Source organism: Kogia breviceps, chromosome 15 (genome assembly GCF_026419965.1).
Source record: "Kogia breviceps isolate mKogBre1 chromosome 15, mKogBre1 haplotype 1, whole genome shotgun sequence".
NCBI classification, from domain to species: Eukaryota; Metazoa; Chordata; class Mammalia; order Artiodactyla; family Physeteridae; genus Kogia; species Kogia breviceps.
This window is the reverse complement of record NC_081324.1, coordinates 6,997,560-7,013,675: the sequence shown is the minus strand read 5'-3', so window position 1 is coordinate 7,013,675 and position 16,116 is coordinate 6,997,560. Positions and strand designations below refer to the sequence as shown.

Genomic DNA, 16,116 nt, shown 5'->3' with positions numbered 1-16,116 from the left:
CACAAAAAAGCAAAACCTGTTTATCCTGTATTTATATTTTGACAAGTTTATCAAGTACTTAAAATGTATATATTTAGAGAATAAAAATCATTATTTATTCCAAACCTTGCTTTACCTTGCAAAATGCATGGACTTTGGTCTCAGCACCACTAGCTCAAGCCTCGGTTCTTCACTGTTTGACTTTGGGTAAGTTTCTAAAGCACTCTAAACCTCAGCTTCCTCATTGTACAACAGGGAGAAAAGCAGTAATTACCACTAAGGGATGTATAAAAAGGGCTGGCGTGAGCAGTGCACAGAATAATGAGCACAAGACCACACCCAGTAGCCGAGCCCAGCGGGAACTCACCGCGTGGTACCTTGTTTGCTTACTAGACTCTGTTGGACTTTGGCCATATTGTTATCCTTCTTATCACTCCCCACTAAAAGCGCAACTACATCCCAGTGTACCCTGCAGTACATCTTTGCAAACTCACCCGGCACATTGGAGAGAAAATGTAACTCCAGAACGTTTGGGTTTTCTGAGTTTTGTTTTGTTTTTTAAGAAAAACAAATGACTGCAAAAGTACAAATCCAGGGTTGGGTTTGTTATGGTTTTTAACATGTTTCATAGCTCAAGTAAAAATTGAGTAGGAGGAGTGGACAACGGAAAGCCACTCAAAAAATGTCTAAAGAGCAAAAGCCAACGAGTTTTTTATTCTGGTCTATTCATGCCAGTCCATCTTCTCTAACTTACTCCAGTTGCATTGTTTTTTCAGTGCTTACCTGTAAAATAGCCACACACAAATGGAAGTCTGTGTAATAAAAGGCCAGAAATGGAAGGGGATACTCTATCTGAACAGGGCTCCATGGCATCCACGTTTAATTAAGAGATAATAAAGACCTTACTAAGTTCTTAGGAATTTGTACCCCAAAAGATAAGTAAATCCAGATTTTAAAGGTCCTAAGACAGATAGAAAGCAAAAATGAGAAAAATTAGAGTCGTAGAAAATAGACAAAACCAACACAGAGTATACTAAAGGAACTCTGACTTCAAGGACAACCAACCTGTTCTTAATAGAGGAACAGCAGACTCCAGGATGGAGACGCAGAGCTGGGGCAGGCTCAGCTGCTGGAACCGCAGCTCTAGCGTGTCCTCAGCCTCCAGCTCTGGCAGGTCCAGGTGCACCATGTCCAAAGGGGAAGGGATGGAGACCCTCGAGTTAACATGAGCGTGACTACTACTTCCACTGTAAAGTAGACACAAGGATAATAATGAATCTTGAGTACGGAAACAGCCCACAAACAGATTTACTGCATGGCTGCTGCCTGGCATATTAGGAGACTCATACCGTGCACAATTATATTGCTCCATGAAACAATTCTGGTCAGATTTACAGAAACCTTGACAAATTTATGAGATTAAATTCCATAAAGATGGCTCAAAATTGTAAGTGAAACCAAGAATGCTTTTTTTATATGTTGCTTTTCAAACTGATGTTCTCCAAACGTGTCAACATTCCTATAGCAGCGATCAACAAGAACACTGATAACCCATCCATTTCTAAAAGAAAGCAAACAGATTCATAGCAAAGTTCTTCCGTAACTTATAAAGGCAAAACTAAATAGTTCGTATGGTTTCCTAGATTTTCTGTGATTTTCACCAAATGTTCTAAGTAAGCCAATGTTAGCAACTGAAGAATGCTAGAAAATGCCAGAAAACATGATGAGAAATGGATTACTTTATTTAGTACAGTGAACATCATATGATTTTGAAAATGTACCCCAAAATGGAACATTCCTTCTTGGCTTACTTTATAAAAAAAATTTTACCTTGGGTGTAAAGCAGTGGGGTGGGGATAAAGTGCTATAGAAAGGCTTGAACTTCCCATTTACGAAGCACCTCAAAATGTTGACTTTTGATGTTATCCACAACTGAAGCTGAATCACAGAGATGCACTAACACTACTGAACGTGTAAAACTCCCAAATTTTAATACATTTTGTCATTTCTTCAATTCCAATATACCAAGCAACCCAAAATATGGAAATGAGCTGGGCTTCTCTCAAACTCTGACAGGGCCAGGAGGACATTCACTCAAGAGTGAAAACCTACAAGCACGTAGCACACTAGGTATAGCTCAGAGGAGAAGGAGGTAAAGAGAAAAGCACCCCTGGCCAACAGCAGCTGCCCTGCCAGGAGGAGGAGCACAGGCTCTGGGACCACGCTGGCCAAAGCCCTGCCCTGCTCTTCACCGACTGTATAAACCGGGCTTTGGCTCCCAGCCTCTCCGAACCTCAGGCTTTTCTAGAAAATGGTAATAATAATACCCACCCTATTACAGGACTGTTACGAGGACCACCACAGGAGGCAAAGCACGTGAAGCACCTGATGTAACACCAAACACACAGCAAGACTGAGCAGTGTTAGCCTGGAGCAGCAGCCATGTCACAAGAAAAAAATCAAGCCAACAGACAGGTGCTGGTCTCACGGAGCATTCAGCAGAATGACACTAAAGAAAAGACTTAAAAAGAGCTTTTTAAGAGCTTCTCTGGTGGCGCAGTGGTTAAGAATCCACCTGCCAATGCAGGGGAAATGGGTTCCAGCCCCGGTCCGGGAAGATACCACATGCCGCGGAGCAACGAAGCCCATGCACCACAACTACTGAGCCTGCACGCCACAACTACTGAGTCTGTGTGCCACAACTACTGAAGCCCACGCACCTAGAGCGCTCCAGAACAAGAGAAGCCACCGCAACAAGAAGCCCGTGCACCACAACAAAAAGTAGCCCCTGCTCGCTGCAACTAGAGAAAGCCCACACGCAGCAACGAAGACCCAACACCAAAAATAAAATAAATAAATTTTTTTTAAAAAGAGGTTTTAAGATGCTTGTAGCCTAATGAGGTAACACACAAATGCCATGCCAATCCCTTTAAGAAAACTAGATGTATAAATATCTTTCTTTACACCAACAAACAAAATACCATAACTGTGCACCTTGAAGGGGACTTTGTTTTATAGATTCTCCAATCATTCCCTTTAACAGTAAACACCAATGCATTTAAATTATGGTTAAACTTACAAAAATGGGCTTAAAATGTTATCAAAAAGTATCTAGCATTTAAAACTATGCTTTTAAACTAGATCACACGCCATTTGTGGCTGCTAAAAACAATTCAGTGGGTCAGAATCACCATTTTTTTTGATGAAATAGAAAAGCACTGTGTAACACAGAATGAGAGAACAATTTTGTGAACATTTTGTTTCAGTGGACACACACAGATGCACACACACACACACACAGAGTATATGTCTGTGTACCGAGTACCGAGTTGCAGTATAATACTTATTTCTTACTGGGGGTCATGGTCAAAAAAGTATGAAAGTCACTGGTTTAACACAAGGCCAACACCTGTGTTAATGCTTCGAAAGAAAAGATGAAAGAGAAAAACAACAATCTCCCTCTAAAACTGAAACACACACACACGTTAACCTGGCTTTCGTACAGTCACCTGGAAGACACGGCGTCCCAATCCTGGCCGTCTCCTCTGGGTCGCTGGCCTGTGCGTCCCACCACAGAAGGCCGAGGGCTGCTGCTTCCTGGAGAAGGATTCTGGGAATGATGAGTGACTCTTGCTTCATGACAATAAGACACAGAAGAATTTTGGGAAACTGTATCTGGGGGAAAAAAAAAAAAGAATAAAATTATTCCTTGGTAGAGACAGACTACTGATTATGTAGTTCTTGTCATTCTTCAGGAAAAAAATTAACAAAATTAAGATAGTAGAAATGCTTCTAAGAGGTAAAAGTAAAAGTCAAACTTTGCTCAATACTCCCTTAGCACATTTAGGTTCACGTCTAATTGACCTGATCACATGGAACCTTTGAGCCAACACTGCTCACTTACAACATTAGAGACCGAATCATGCACTCTCCCGCTGAAAACCCTCCCAGAGACCCTACCTCAAACCTTGTGCAAAAATTAACTCAAAATGGATCGACAACCTGAATATGAGTTAAAACCATAAAGCTCTTAGTGGAAAACATAGGGGTGGACCCTCATGACCTTGGATTTGGCAATGAATTTTTAGATATGACACTAAAAACACAAACAACCAAAGAAAACAGAGATAAATTGGACTTCAACAAAATTTAAAAATTTCATGCATCAAAGGACATTGGCAAGAAAGTAACAACCAGGACTTCCCCGGTGGCCCAGTGGTAAAGAATATGCCTTATTAATGCAGGGGACGCAGGTTCGACCCCCAGTCCAGGAGCTAAGATCCCACATGACGCGGGGCAACTAAGCCCACACATCACTACTACTGAGCTTGCGCGCCTCAACTAGAGAGCCTGCCTGCCACAAACTACAGAGCCCACGGGCCCTGGAGCCCACGCACCACTGCTAGAGAGAGAAAAACTGCACGCCACAACTAAAGAGAAGCCTGTGCGCCACAACTAAAGATCCCGCGTGCCGCGACGAAGACCCAACGCACCCAAAAATAAACAGAGTAAATAAATAATAAATAGATCTTCAAAAAAAAAAGAAAGAAAGTAACAACCTACAGAATGGGAGAAAATATCTGCAAATCATACACCTGATAAGGATGTAGTATCCAGGATATATAAATAACTCCCAAAACTCAACAGTAAAAAACAAGAAGTCAACCATCCCAATTTAACAACGGGCAAAAAACTGTAATAGACATTTTTCCAAAGATATACAAATGGCCAGTAAACATATGAAAAGCCACTAGAGTCACTAGTCATTAGGGAAATGCAAATCAAAATCACAACGAGATACCACCTCACACCTGCTCGGAGGATTAGGAGGATTACGGTTAGCACAAAAGAAAGAAAGAAAAGGAAACAGGTTTGGGCGAGGCTGCAGCGAAACCGGAAGCAGCCTCGCGCGCTGCTGGCGGGAACGTCAAAGGGCGCAGCCAGCGTGGGGCACGCTTGGCGGTCCCCCAGAAGGCGAAGCGCAGAAGCAGCGTACGGCCCAGCGGTTCTGTTCTGGTATACAGCCAAGGAGTCGAAAGCAGACGCTCGAACGGATGTGCCAGCGTCCACCGCAGCATCCCTCGTAACGGTCAAAACGTGGGAACAAGCCCTCCACGTCCAGCAACAGATGAATACATAAATACAGTGTGGTGCGTACATACAGTGGAGTGTCATTCGGCCATAAAAATGCAGTTCTGACACGTGCTACCACATAGGTGAACTTTGAAAACACACTACGCTAAGCGAGATAAGCCAGATGAATACTGTACAATCCTGCTCTCTGTCTAGGGACCTAGACAGAAAATAGACGAGAGATTACCGGGGGCTGCAGAGGGAAGGGGAAGTGGGGAGAGCTGCTTAATGGTTACAGAGCTTCCACTTAGGATGACGACAAAGGTTTAGAAACAGACGGCGGTGAGGGTCGCACAGTACCGGGAATATGCTCATCGAATCCTCACACAGGCCTGCCAGTGCCACTGCAGCCTGGCCGCGGGCCACCGCTCGGGCCTCACCCCACTCCCCTCTCTGTACCCCCGCCCGCGTACTGCGCCCCACCCACAGCGGCCTGACGTCCGGCCCGCAAGCGCGCGGCCCCCCGGGCTGAGGCCCCTGACCTCCCTGGAGGGTCTTCCTGCCGCCCTTCAAGCGGACGCCCCTTCTCACCCTTCAGCCTCCGCCTCCTGTCACACACCTGCCCCGACCGTCCTGTCCGGGAAAGCCACGTCCCTGGCCACGTTCTGTCACGTCAGCCTTCTTATTCCCTCTGAGCACTTCACATCTAAAAACTTCTTTGTTTACTACCTGCCCCAACCTTCTACAGTACAAGCTCACAAAGGCGGGGACCTTATCTGTTTTGTTCGGTGTTTACCCCTTAGAGTATCGGTTGGCACAGAGTAGGTGACAAATAAATATTTATTTAATACGCGAATAAGTCTTCTGATTTATCCACTATTTTTACCCACACTGTAATTCTTTCTCTGATGAAATATGGGGTAGGCACAAGCTCTCAAGAATGCTCAGGAGGGCTTCCCTGGTGGCGCAGTGGTTTGGAGTCCGCCTGCCGATGCAGGGGACACGGGTTCGTGCCCCAATCCAGGAAGATCCCACATGCTGCGGAGCAGCTGGGCCCGTGAGCCATGGCCGCTGAGCCTGCGCGTCCGGAGCCTGTGCTCCGCAACGGGAGAGGCCACAGCAGTGAGAGGCCCGCATACTTAAAAAAAAAAAAAAAAAAAAAAAAAGAATGCTCAGGAGGAAACCCCACGCCCCGAGGTCTAGAATAAAGCTAACATAAAGGATAAATATTCAAGTAGCACAGGATCAGTGAAACTCTCAACTAAATAGGGCTTCACTATGAAGCATGATGACAAAGCACTGTAAGTTAATATTCGACTTTCAATATATATTGTATTAAATAAGCGCACAGAAATCCTAAATTGTAAATGCTAGTTTGACAAGGCCAGCCTAGTACTCTATTTGGCCATTAGGTGGTGCTTTTTCCCTGAAAAGTCTGGCACTGCTATCATATAATATCGGCCTACATCACACGTTGCATAAAAATAGTTTTCATAAAATACAAATAGGTATTTTTCAAACCAAACAATTTCTTCACACAACATATAACGTGCTAAAATGCCCGAAGTCCCACACGAATAGCTGCACTCAGAATCCTGGTCCTTAGCTCCCAACAACACTCAGCGTACGTGGGAGAAACACACCTTGCAAATGTCGCTTATCAGAAAAAAAGAGAATGGGACCAGGAGTGCTTCTGTCATTCATACAGTTTGTTTTCAAAGATTACAATTTGATTACATTTAGGAGTGGGGAGTTTATGTTGTGAAAATGTATACACAATAACCCTGACAGTAAATATAATGGGGAGTTCTTGGAAGAATCTACAAATACCACCAGTGACCAAGGAATGTATAAACATAAATACCTTGTTTACTAGAGAAAAAACTTGGATCTCGGTGAAAGTTAAGTCTGTTTCTTAAATACGTGCACAGCTGCTGCAAGCAGGACACTGACTGCAACGCCAGGCGATGTTTTCCATCTCCTCCAAAGGCCAGTTTCAACAGAGATAAAAGGCTCTGAAATAAAGAAGAGCGATGAAAACGATGGAGGGAACAAAGTGCTCGACTTCCAAAGAAGGATGTGGAGCTTAAGTGAGGTTAAGTGAACAGTCAAAGGAATTAGGATAAGGTGCAAATATTTATAAAACATAAGAAACAGAAACAGGCAACAATGACTTGGCATAATGCAGGAAGACAGGTCAAAGTAAGATAAAATTCAAACACAACAGTCAGCGCTTCTCATATCTGAACTGTTAGGTGAGTACCTATCGTGAAGAACACAGCACTTATGCTCCATTCAGGACATGAAGTTACGCAGTACTTTTTCAAGACCACAAGAAGCCTCTTGCATCTCAAGCAGCTAAATCGCTTTGCGTGTCTGGCTCGTCTGCAGCTTCCCTGTGCTGTCGCTCACAGCTGGGACAGCGTGACGTAACAGCCGCCAGTCACCGGCACCCATCGCAGCCCCGGGACCGCGGAGCAAGGGCGCCCAGCCTTACCAGGTGCCGCGGGTACACCACAACCCCAGCCCGGGGCCCCAGTCTCTCTACTATACACGTAGGCCATCAACTGCACCGCAAAGAACCCACCTACATTGCTCACCTCTACCATATTTCCACAGCATCCAGCACCGTGCCTTAAACACCTAGATACCCCAAGTGATGCAATTCTAACTATTAAGACTGGTCACTGCTGCCCAACCTCCGTTTCCCAGGTCTAGTCTCCCCAAGTGATCCATAAATGGTAAGTTCAAGGGCATCAAACTGGACTGCATGTGTCAAATGAGACTACTTCCTATCAGGAGAACAACCACTATCTAAGTAAGTTAGAGAGTTAAGTGGTCTAAATAACCAAATGCTTCATTATTTAAATATGGTAATGCAAATTTCCTTCCCAAGGACTCCTACTTTGCAAAATATGTTTCATTGCAAAAACTTCCCTGTTTCAAAATCTAAAACGATTACAGCGGAAACGCACCTGAACGATTTTTGGCCTTTGAAGGAAAATCTCAGCAGGAAAATCTTGCATGATAACGTCTTTCAACAGTTCACAGGTGTTCCAGATTAAAGTGTGGTTACTACTCCTTAAAGAGCTACAAAATACACAAAATGCAGTATTATTTATTTTACAAAAGAATTTACCAATACCAGATTCTAAGTAACCTATTCACAGTCCTTCAGGTCTCAGCCGAGACACCTTGCCCTGGGAAGCCTTCCCAAATCTCCTCCCTAACCAATGAACAACCCCGGGGTAGGTGCGTTCTTTCATGCGCCCATAACCTGTGCTACGGTAACTGCCTGTTGACTCCGTAGCCCCACTAGACCCTCGTCAAGAGCAGGGGCTACACAGTATGCTCCACTGTGTACCCAAAGACTACCACAAGGCCACGGAATGGGATCAACGAGATCTGCTGAATGAACCAGGAAATAAAACACAGGGGATCATAGCAAATTCCGGGAATTAGACTCCGTGCTGCTCTTCCCTACTCGAGGGGAATGAAGCTGGTACTTCTCTCTTATCTCACGGAGAGCGCTCCTCTCAACCTCTCTGACAGTATGTGCCCTCCTAGGGGTGTTGCAGTCATTCACCTCTCACCCCAAGAAACCAAACCTGCTCTCAGCCCAGCTCCAGTCCACCCACAGTGCACCACCCACAGGCGCCCACTAGAGACCATACCTCCTCCTGAGCGACCAACTCAGAAGTGACAGATCCACACCACCCCTGCCCCATCCCCGTGTGCACGCTACCTCTTCAATATGTTATTCCAAGAGAACTGACTGATGCTCATCAGTAAAAAGGGCCATCATCCAAAGTCATTTAATAGCACCCCCCTGTATTGGGCCCGAACTCGAGACGTTGGTCTTTATTTTTCAGATTCTCACCAAAAAAAGGCAGACAACTCATTTGATGTGGCGTTCACTGAAATTACGTTTCAGCAAAAAGTGAAACTAGACATTAAAACAGTCTCCAAACTTCTAGACATTGGCTATCTACTTTGGGGGGTGATGACCGAATAAAATCCAATACATCAGATCAGATCAGTGGTCCCCAACCTTCTCCTAACGGAGTCCATGTTTTGAAATATATTGTCTACTAAAAAGACTGCATTTATGTTTAGTTTCTCCATTTTTATTCACCAAGGGCCTAAGCGAGGCCAGGCAGTCTGGTCGGGAAGAGATGACTCATATCACCAAGGGGCTCTAAGCACAGAAAAGAAACTTGACGTGAAGACTGATTAAAGGCAGACAGGAACTCTCTGGCTTGTTTTCTGAAATACTGCAAATCATTCATATATTCCCACAGCCACCTACCACAGCCGCTCAGGATCTTTCCTCCTGATGAAAATGTACAGTAATAACTCTCAGACTTCATGGTTATACATCTCAATACCCAAAGCCAAACCCCCTGAACTACACCAGGTACGGTACCTTTCATTAGAGGAGAGGACATGCCTATCAGCTGTGGTCAGGGGGAGCCAAGGGAAGGTAGAAAACTTCAAACACTTCGCTGTCGGATTTGCTGCTAATGGAAGAGCAAAACTTAAGGCATCAAAGGAGACAATGTTGACAGACTCACAATGTTCAGAATAAGGCTTCGCCTTTGAAACAAGTCCTCAAATCAAGTCACAGCTTACAGTACCGAAAATATACCAAAAAGATCAGCTGCAAATTTGTTCCCTCACAGAATAAATAACAGAGCTCTCTTTTCACAATTTAAACAGAACTCATACATTAGTATTAGAAGGGTATCAAACACAAACCAATATTGAATGACATTTAGAGCATCAATTAAATTTTCTACTTCACCATGTGGCTAAGCAGAACACAGAGCACAAACAAAAAAGGAACGGGCATTTGGCGATCTCTAACTGTAGAAATTAAAAACGATATAAACGTAATCATATACTATATTTAATTAGTCACGTTCAAATATCCTAAATCATGTTCGATATTTAAACCTCTTGGAAGATGAAGACCATAAGATTAAAGATCAAATATCAGTGCTCAGACAAGATTAAAAGAAATCTGAGAAACCAAATGCAGTTTTATACTACCCTCCTTCAAATTATTTTTAAACACATAGTGTACAGGTTAAGGTGGCAACACATAAGCCCTTCCAAATGGCCAATAGTCTTTCTGCCAAATGCTCTGAAAAGAGAATGGAATTGTTAAATTCAGATAATAATATCATTAAATTCTCAAACACAGCAGTTGCTTCCTTCAAAAGTGCTAACGTAAAAGCAGGGTTTACTTTCTAAGGGAAAAACAAGGGGTGGGTGCAGGAGAGGACAGGCTTATACCGCACACACAAAGATGTGTCCAGAATAAGCCACACCATCAATCCACAAACTGCAACTCACCTAAAAATATGCTACCATCTCAATCTTCCTGAATGTTTCAACTGCTTCACTCAAATACCCATGATTCCCAGCCCTGGAGACACTCCCTTCAGATGTCTCTCGTTGTCACTCAATTAAGCCTTTCAGCCACAAACACAAAGAACTACCATGTCAAAACCAAAGCTCCCTATAAGCCTAACAAAACTTTTCCAGAAAGGAAAAGTAAAGTATTTTAACAGCTGAACAAGTTCTCTGTTCTTTCTTACGCTGTACTCAACCTGAGAGTTTCTACAAAATCGTTTTTATAACAGAGGGCTTCCAAACTGAGTTAAGTTGGATGCTTGACGTCCACAGATATATCCTTGGAAGCAGCCTTTTCATTTCAACTATGCAGGCAGTAAGATGTGAAGTACATGCTTAACTATGCCCTAACCGTGTCACCTAGTACAAAGGTTTTATCCTTCCTAAGACCCAGTGTTCTCATCAGCAAGAGCTGGGACTCCATGAAGATTGATTCATTCATTCAAGAAATACACACTGGGCTTCCCTGGCGGCGCAGCGGTTGAGAGTCCGCCTGCCGATGCAGGGGACACGGGTTCGTGCCCCGGTCCGGGAAGATCCCACATGCCGCAGAGCGGCTGGGCCCGTGAGCCATGGCCGCTGCGCCTGCGCGTGTCAGGAGCCTGTGCTCCGCAACGGGAGAGGCCCAAGTACCACAAAAAAAAAAAAAAAAAAGAAATACACACTGAGTGCCTAATACATTTCTGGCACTGTTCCCCACACCCACACAGGATAAAGCAGTATTTGCAGCTGCCATTAAGTTTATAATGAGGGAGACAAACAGGAAGTAAATGAATACATAATTTAATAAATACATGTAGGAAGAAAACCAAATGTGGATAAAAATTGATCACTGGCTAGAGTCCTCGGGAAGGTCTCTTTGAGGAGGTGGCATATGACCGACCAGAGACCAGACACAAAAAGACCTGGATGAGATTCCCGAGAGAGGCTCCAAATCAGAACTCTTCAGTCAACTGAATGTTGGAGTAAAGATAAATGAGGAAACAAATTTGATCCTGAGCCTCTGGCTTGAGTCACTGGGTTGACAGTACAGCTTAGAGAGCTGGAGAATTAATGAGGTGGCGTGTACAGTGCACAGCTCAGCTCTTGACAAAGACTCCCAGCTCGATAAGCACCAAGTACCATGGCCACCGTTACCACTGCCTAGAGAGCCGGTCAAAGGCACTTAGAATAACATACAGTTTCACCATTTAGACTCTATAACCCAATCTAACTTGAGGGAACAAACATTCAGTTCGGTACTTAAACATTTAAGTCTGACCACAATATGTCTTCACAACAATGAGGGAAAGTACATTAATTTCCAATTTCCCAGGTAGACGGGACCTACGTCCCTGTAGATACATACCCACAGGTCTCGGAGGCACTTCCATCTGCTGGAAAGTACTTTTGTCTTGAGGAAAATATCCCATTAAGATTTCAGGTTGCGGTGGCAATTCTGAAAAGAAAATATATATTACTGTGTTACTGATGCATTATTTGTTGAAAGTGAAAATTGCTCTTTTCAAATATAAATGGTTTATCTTAAGTTTCTGAATCACTTTAAAAACTAGAAAAATCATCCAGTTATGGTTCTCTGAATAATCTGTCCTCCTAAAGAGGAACAAAACTGTGGATGCCGAGTCAATTTCGAATTGAGGGGTTTTTTCTCTTTTACTGTCATGTAACTACAATTATTTCTTAGAATGAAAACATCCACAATGTACATAATGAATTTGTTACAAGGTATTTATTCAAGAACTGTTCATCTCAGCTTCTCAGTCCATCTCTCTCCTCTCCCTTACTCTACATATTTCCTGATCACTTCAATTTTCATGTTTTTTAAGAAAAAGTTGTCAAAAGCAAGAGTCAGACACTATCTTTCAATAACTCTGACGATCCCCTATCATACATGATTACATATTCAGCACTTCAGTTGTGATGAGATTGAGAATGAAGAAAAGGCTAAAACCAAATTTTGTAATTTTCTGTTTGAAGTTTTCATGCCAGTAGTTCTAATGTTAATACAGAAACCTAAAAATCACCTGCAAGGAACTAGGTTGAAAATTCATGATTTAAGATTCTACTTTGCTATAGCTTAGACAGAAATTATAAAATACACTGTTAAAAATCACAATCACACAAGAACTCAGTAAATGGCAGCTGCTACTGTTGTTCTTGTTAAAAGCAGGACCAAGGGTCACAGCAGGGGTAGTACAGCACTGGCATAGAGAAGAATAGGGTCTGACGGATTAAATGAGCAAAAACACAGTTTTTTATACTTTTACTACTCATATAAATTTCAAGAGCATTTTCTTTCCTTCAAATCAATTTCAATGCTTTCCATGAGCAAGGCACTATACTGGACATCAAATAATAACAAGAACAACAAGTAACAGTAGCAGACAAGGGTTCTGTGCTTAATATATGCCGGGCCCTATGCTGAGCACCGTCCAGACATTGCCCCACTTCATGCTCACAAAAATCCTATAAGATGTTCTTGCTTATTGTACCACTTTTTGGATGAGAAAACTAAAGCCTGGAGGGATTAAGTACCTTAGCCAAGGTCACCCAGCTAGTGGCAGAACTGGGACTTAAATCCATGGCTCTGACTCTGATTTTAGCCAGTACACCATGTGTAGCTCATTTTGATTGGACCCCGTAACAAAATCATGAGCAGGGCAGACATCCTCCCTATATGAAGAACACAGCCCCAAAATGCAAGTATAAAATATTTAAAACAATGTCTGGCACATAGTAATGAGTGCTCAATGGAAATCTGTTGTTATTGCTAAAAAAATAATCTGTCAAACTAGTCTCACAAAAAGAAATAGTCACTTCATCTTTTATGCCCCTTGACCAAAACAAAAACACACAAGTATCCTCCTCTCTGTAACATCAGAGGAGGGGAATTAAGATCAAATTCATGTAAGTTAACATAAGAAAAATAAGAGTTGCGGGGGGAGAGGAGGAGGATTGTTCATTTTTTTAACCTAAGGTTCCTTTCCTTAGAATTAACCATTAGAACCAGTATATTATATTTTAACAGATTGATTGACTGATTGATTTCATCAGAGTGATTCCAAAGAGTTACCAGTTTGCCTGGTTTGGTAAGATGCAGAATATAGTTCAGGAACTTCTGAAGGAAGAATAAAAAGTCCATCCAGAATGCCATCAATTTCAGCCTGTAGATTCGGCTCCACATTAGAACGAAGTTTAGATAAGAATTCGACTGCACCAAGGTCAACCAAATGCTGGACTGCTGGGGGATACTGAAATAAGAAAAGAAGTGTCTTGACAGCAACTATAAATATCCAAAACCTCTAGACTTTATTTTACAGCAATCAAAACATGACGTTATTTTTGGTATACCAGATGTTCCTTTTTAAAACATAATTTTTGCGGTGATATACATAAGACGTAGATTTACAGAGACATATGTAAAACATTTAGTAACACTTATGAGAGAAAAGCCCAGACACTGAACACTAGAAATGCACACTATCCATTCCTACTTTTATTTATTAAATTGACTACTTATCTTCACTGACACTCACTGTATCCTCTTCTACCTCCAATCACTCAAAGGATGCCAAAGTAATAAGTATCCCCTACAACTGCATAGTGATTTACAGTTTGGAAAAGTTAAACCTGCCAGTTTGATATTTGACCCTGACAACTAACTACTCTCAAGACAGACTGAGAAACATAAATCTGAAAAACAGATATGGGAAAAACAATTTAACATACTTGTGCTGTTTAGTGTCATGGTCTGTAACTTTATCTTTAAATGTGTTCTCTTTTATACAAAGACATCTCATTTTAACATGTAAATAACAGAATCATAAGGGAAAACAGAATGACAAGTATTAACCTCCAAAGACGATCCCCCAAATCAGAACATACCTGAACTCAGAAACTGTGTTACTTCAGAACACAGCAGAGACAACGTGAGATTCAACATCACAAATAAGAGAAAAGGAGGATGGAGCAGTATATACCCAAATGAATTAAAATTCAACATTCACAGCTGTTTTTTAAAAAATTTAATAATTTAAATTTTCAACAAATGCTACAATTAAACGACTACGAAATACTCACTTGTTTGATTATTTTATTTCAAAACGATCCTACCTTAACCAATCTGTTCAACAGACTCAGAACCTCTTCTTTCATTGGAACGGACGGGAAATTGAACCATTCCAGCAAATGGAGAAAGAGGAGCCTCTCCTGAACCAGATCAGCACAGCAGATTAAACTGTGCTCAATCTTGCAGAGAATATTCTTGAGAGCGCGTGCCCTGATCTCGGCCAGCTGATGACCTGTCAAAGAAGACAGCACAGAGCTATTTCCCGACTCCAAAGAGACGCCCACAGGGAATTTACCCTAAAACTTCGTTATCTACGCTGGGGGCGGGAGCGGGGTGAAGAAGGAAATAAACCAGTTTTTTCCACACGCAGGACGCTGGTGCATTCACGACGCGAACTGAGGAGTTTACACAAAGTCCGAGGTGGGCCCCCGGGGGCTGCCCTGCCGAAGCCCGGACGAGACAGGAAGCCGTCGCGGGGTGGCCCGGCCTCGGAAACGTGACACAGCCACTCTCAGCAACCGGCCACGACGGGTGGGCGACCCGGGCGAGGGGCAACTCAGACTGTTACCCAGTTTCCTGATGAGCCCCGTCAGGACCATCTCGTCCCGCTCAACCAGCCGCCGCCGGAGAATTAAACTGCCGCGCCACGGCGTCCGACCACAATTACTGTCCCCCTAGAAACCCAGCCGGTCCGAAAGCGAGTTCCTCAACGCCTGAGCGAAGGACCCAAAGAGTTAGAGGCATTCCGTGAGCTGTTCCGGTCCCCGCGACAACAGAGAAGCTTACAGTCTCGCTATAGTGACTACTATGCAGTTCCTCGACAGCGTAAGAACTGGAAAGAATGAGGAGTCAAGCAGGGATAGAACGCGTTTTGGCCGCCGTGCACGTCGGGAGTTGTAGTCTTCGCCAGTTCGTGCTCTCCTCCCGGAATTCCGGGCCCGCCGCCGCTCCCGCCTGCCTGGGGTTCCGGCGTCCAAGCGCGGGCTGCGGCGCGGGCTAGAGAGGCTCGCGCAGAAGCCCAAGTCGGCCCTGCACCCTCCCTCTGCGAGGGGTTCGTTTATGACCCTGCCAGTCTGAATTCTCAGCTCCCAGAACTTTACGACTTAGAGTGCAGCGTTTTGTTAGGATGACCTACCCCGTTCCACCCCTACCTCCCTGCCGTTACTAAATGACTTAACCTCTATAACTGTGAAATGCACCTGCACAATCATGCGATGACCTTGGATACCTGGGTTCAGAGTAAACAAGCCGAAAAAGAAATGAGAGCGTCGGCGGGGGTGGGGGGGAATAACTGAACAGGAGAGAAAAAGGGCGCTGTAGAAAGAAAAGGGGGTGAGGAGGAATTTGAATTCGTATTTGAATGCCACTAAAGTTGCCTTTGCACTGTGATCGGTCTGAACTAATAGAAAAAAATATAAGCAATGGTAAGAGCAACCACAACCAAACTAAATTTGTAAAGTGATTTGCATTTTAGAGAACATTTTATCTCACGGATTTTTTCATCCCTGGAGAAAGGATGTCAAGGCGGCAATTCCCATTCCTATTTTGAAAAAAAAAAAGGGGGGGGGGGCGACTAC

At 43.5% G+C, this 16,116-nt stretch overlaps 1 protein-coding gene across 4 annotated transcripts in view; it reads right to left on the bottom strand.

Moving 5' to 3' along the window:
* Positions 1–15,169, bottom strand: part of RTTN (rotatin) — a 140,369-nt gene extending 125,200 nt beyond the window's left edge. For 2 of the 4 annotated variants that reach the window (XM_059041409.2, XM_059041414.2), the window contains exons 1-9: positions 15,108–15,169; positions 14,584–14,771; positions 13,544–13,721; positions 11,819–11,908; positions 9,479–9,572; positions 8,028–8,142; positions 6,917–7,067; positions 3,489–3,654; positions 1,045–1,226 (exon numbers count right to left, since the gene is read on the bottom strand). In XM_059041409.2, the coding sequence (XP_058897392.1) occupies positions 1,045–1,226; positions 3,489–3,654; positions 6,917–7,067; positions 8,028–8,142; positions 9,479–9,572; positions 11,819–11,908; positions 13,544–13,721; positions 14,584–14,771; positions 15,108–15,138 (1,195 nt within the window). In that variant the 5' untranslated portion in view covers positions 15,139–15,169. Of the gene's footprint in view, positions 1–762; positions 901–1,044; positions 1,227–3,488; positions 3,655–6,916; positions 7,068–8,027; positions 8,143–9,478; positions 9,573–11,818; positions 11,909–13,543; positions 13,722–14,583; positions 14,772–15,107 lie in introns of those variants that run through there. The other 2 variants (XM_059041413.2, XM_059041415.2) reach the window with 2 other exon arrangements.
* Positions 15,170–16,116: the final 947 nt, after the last annotated feature.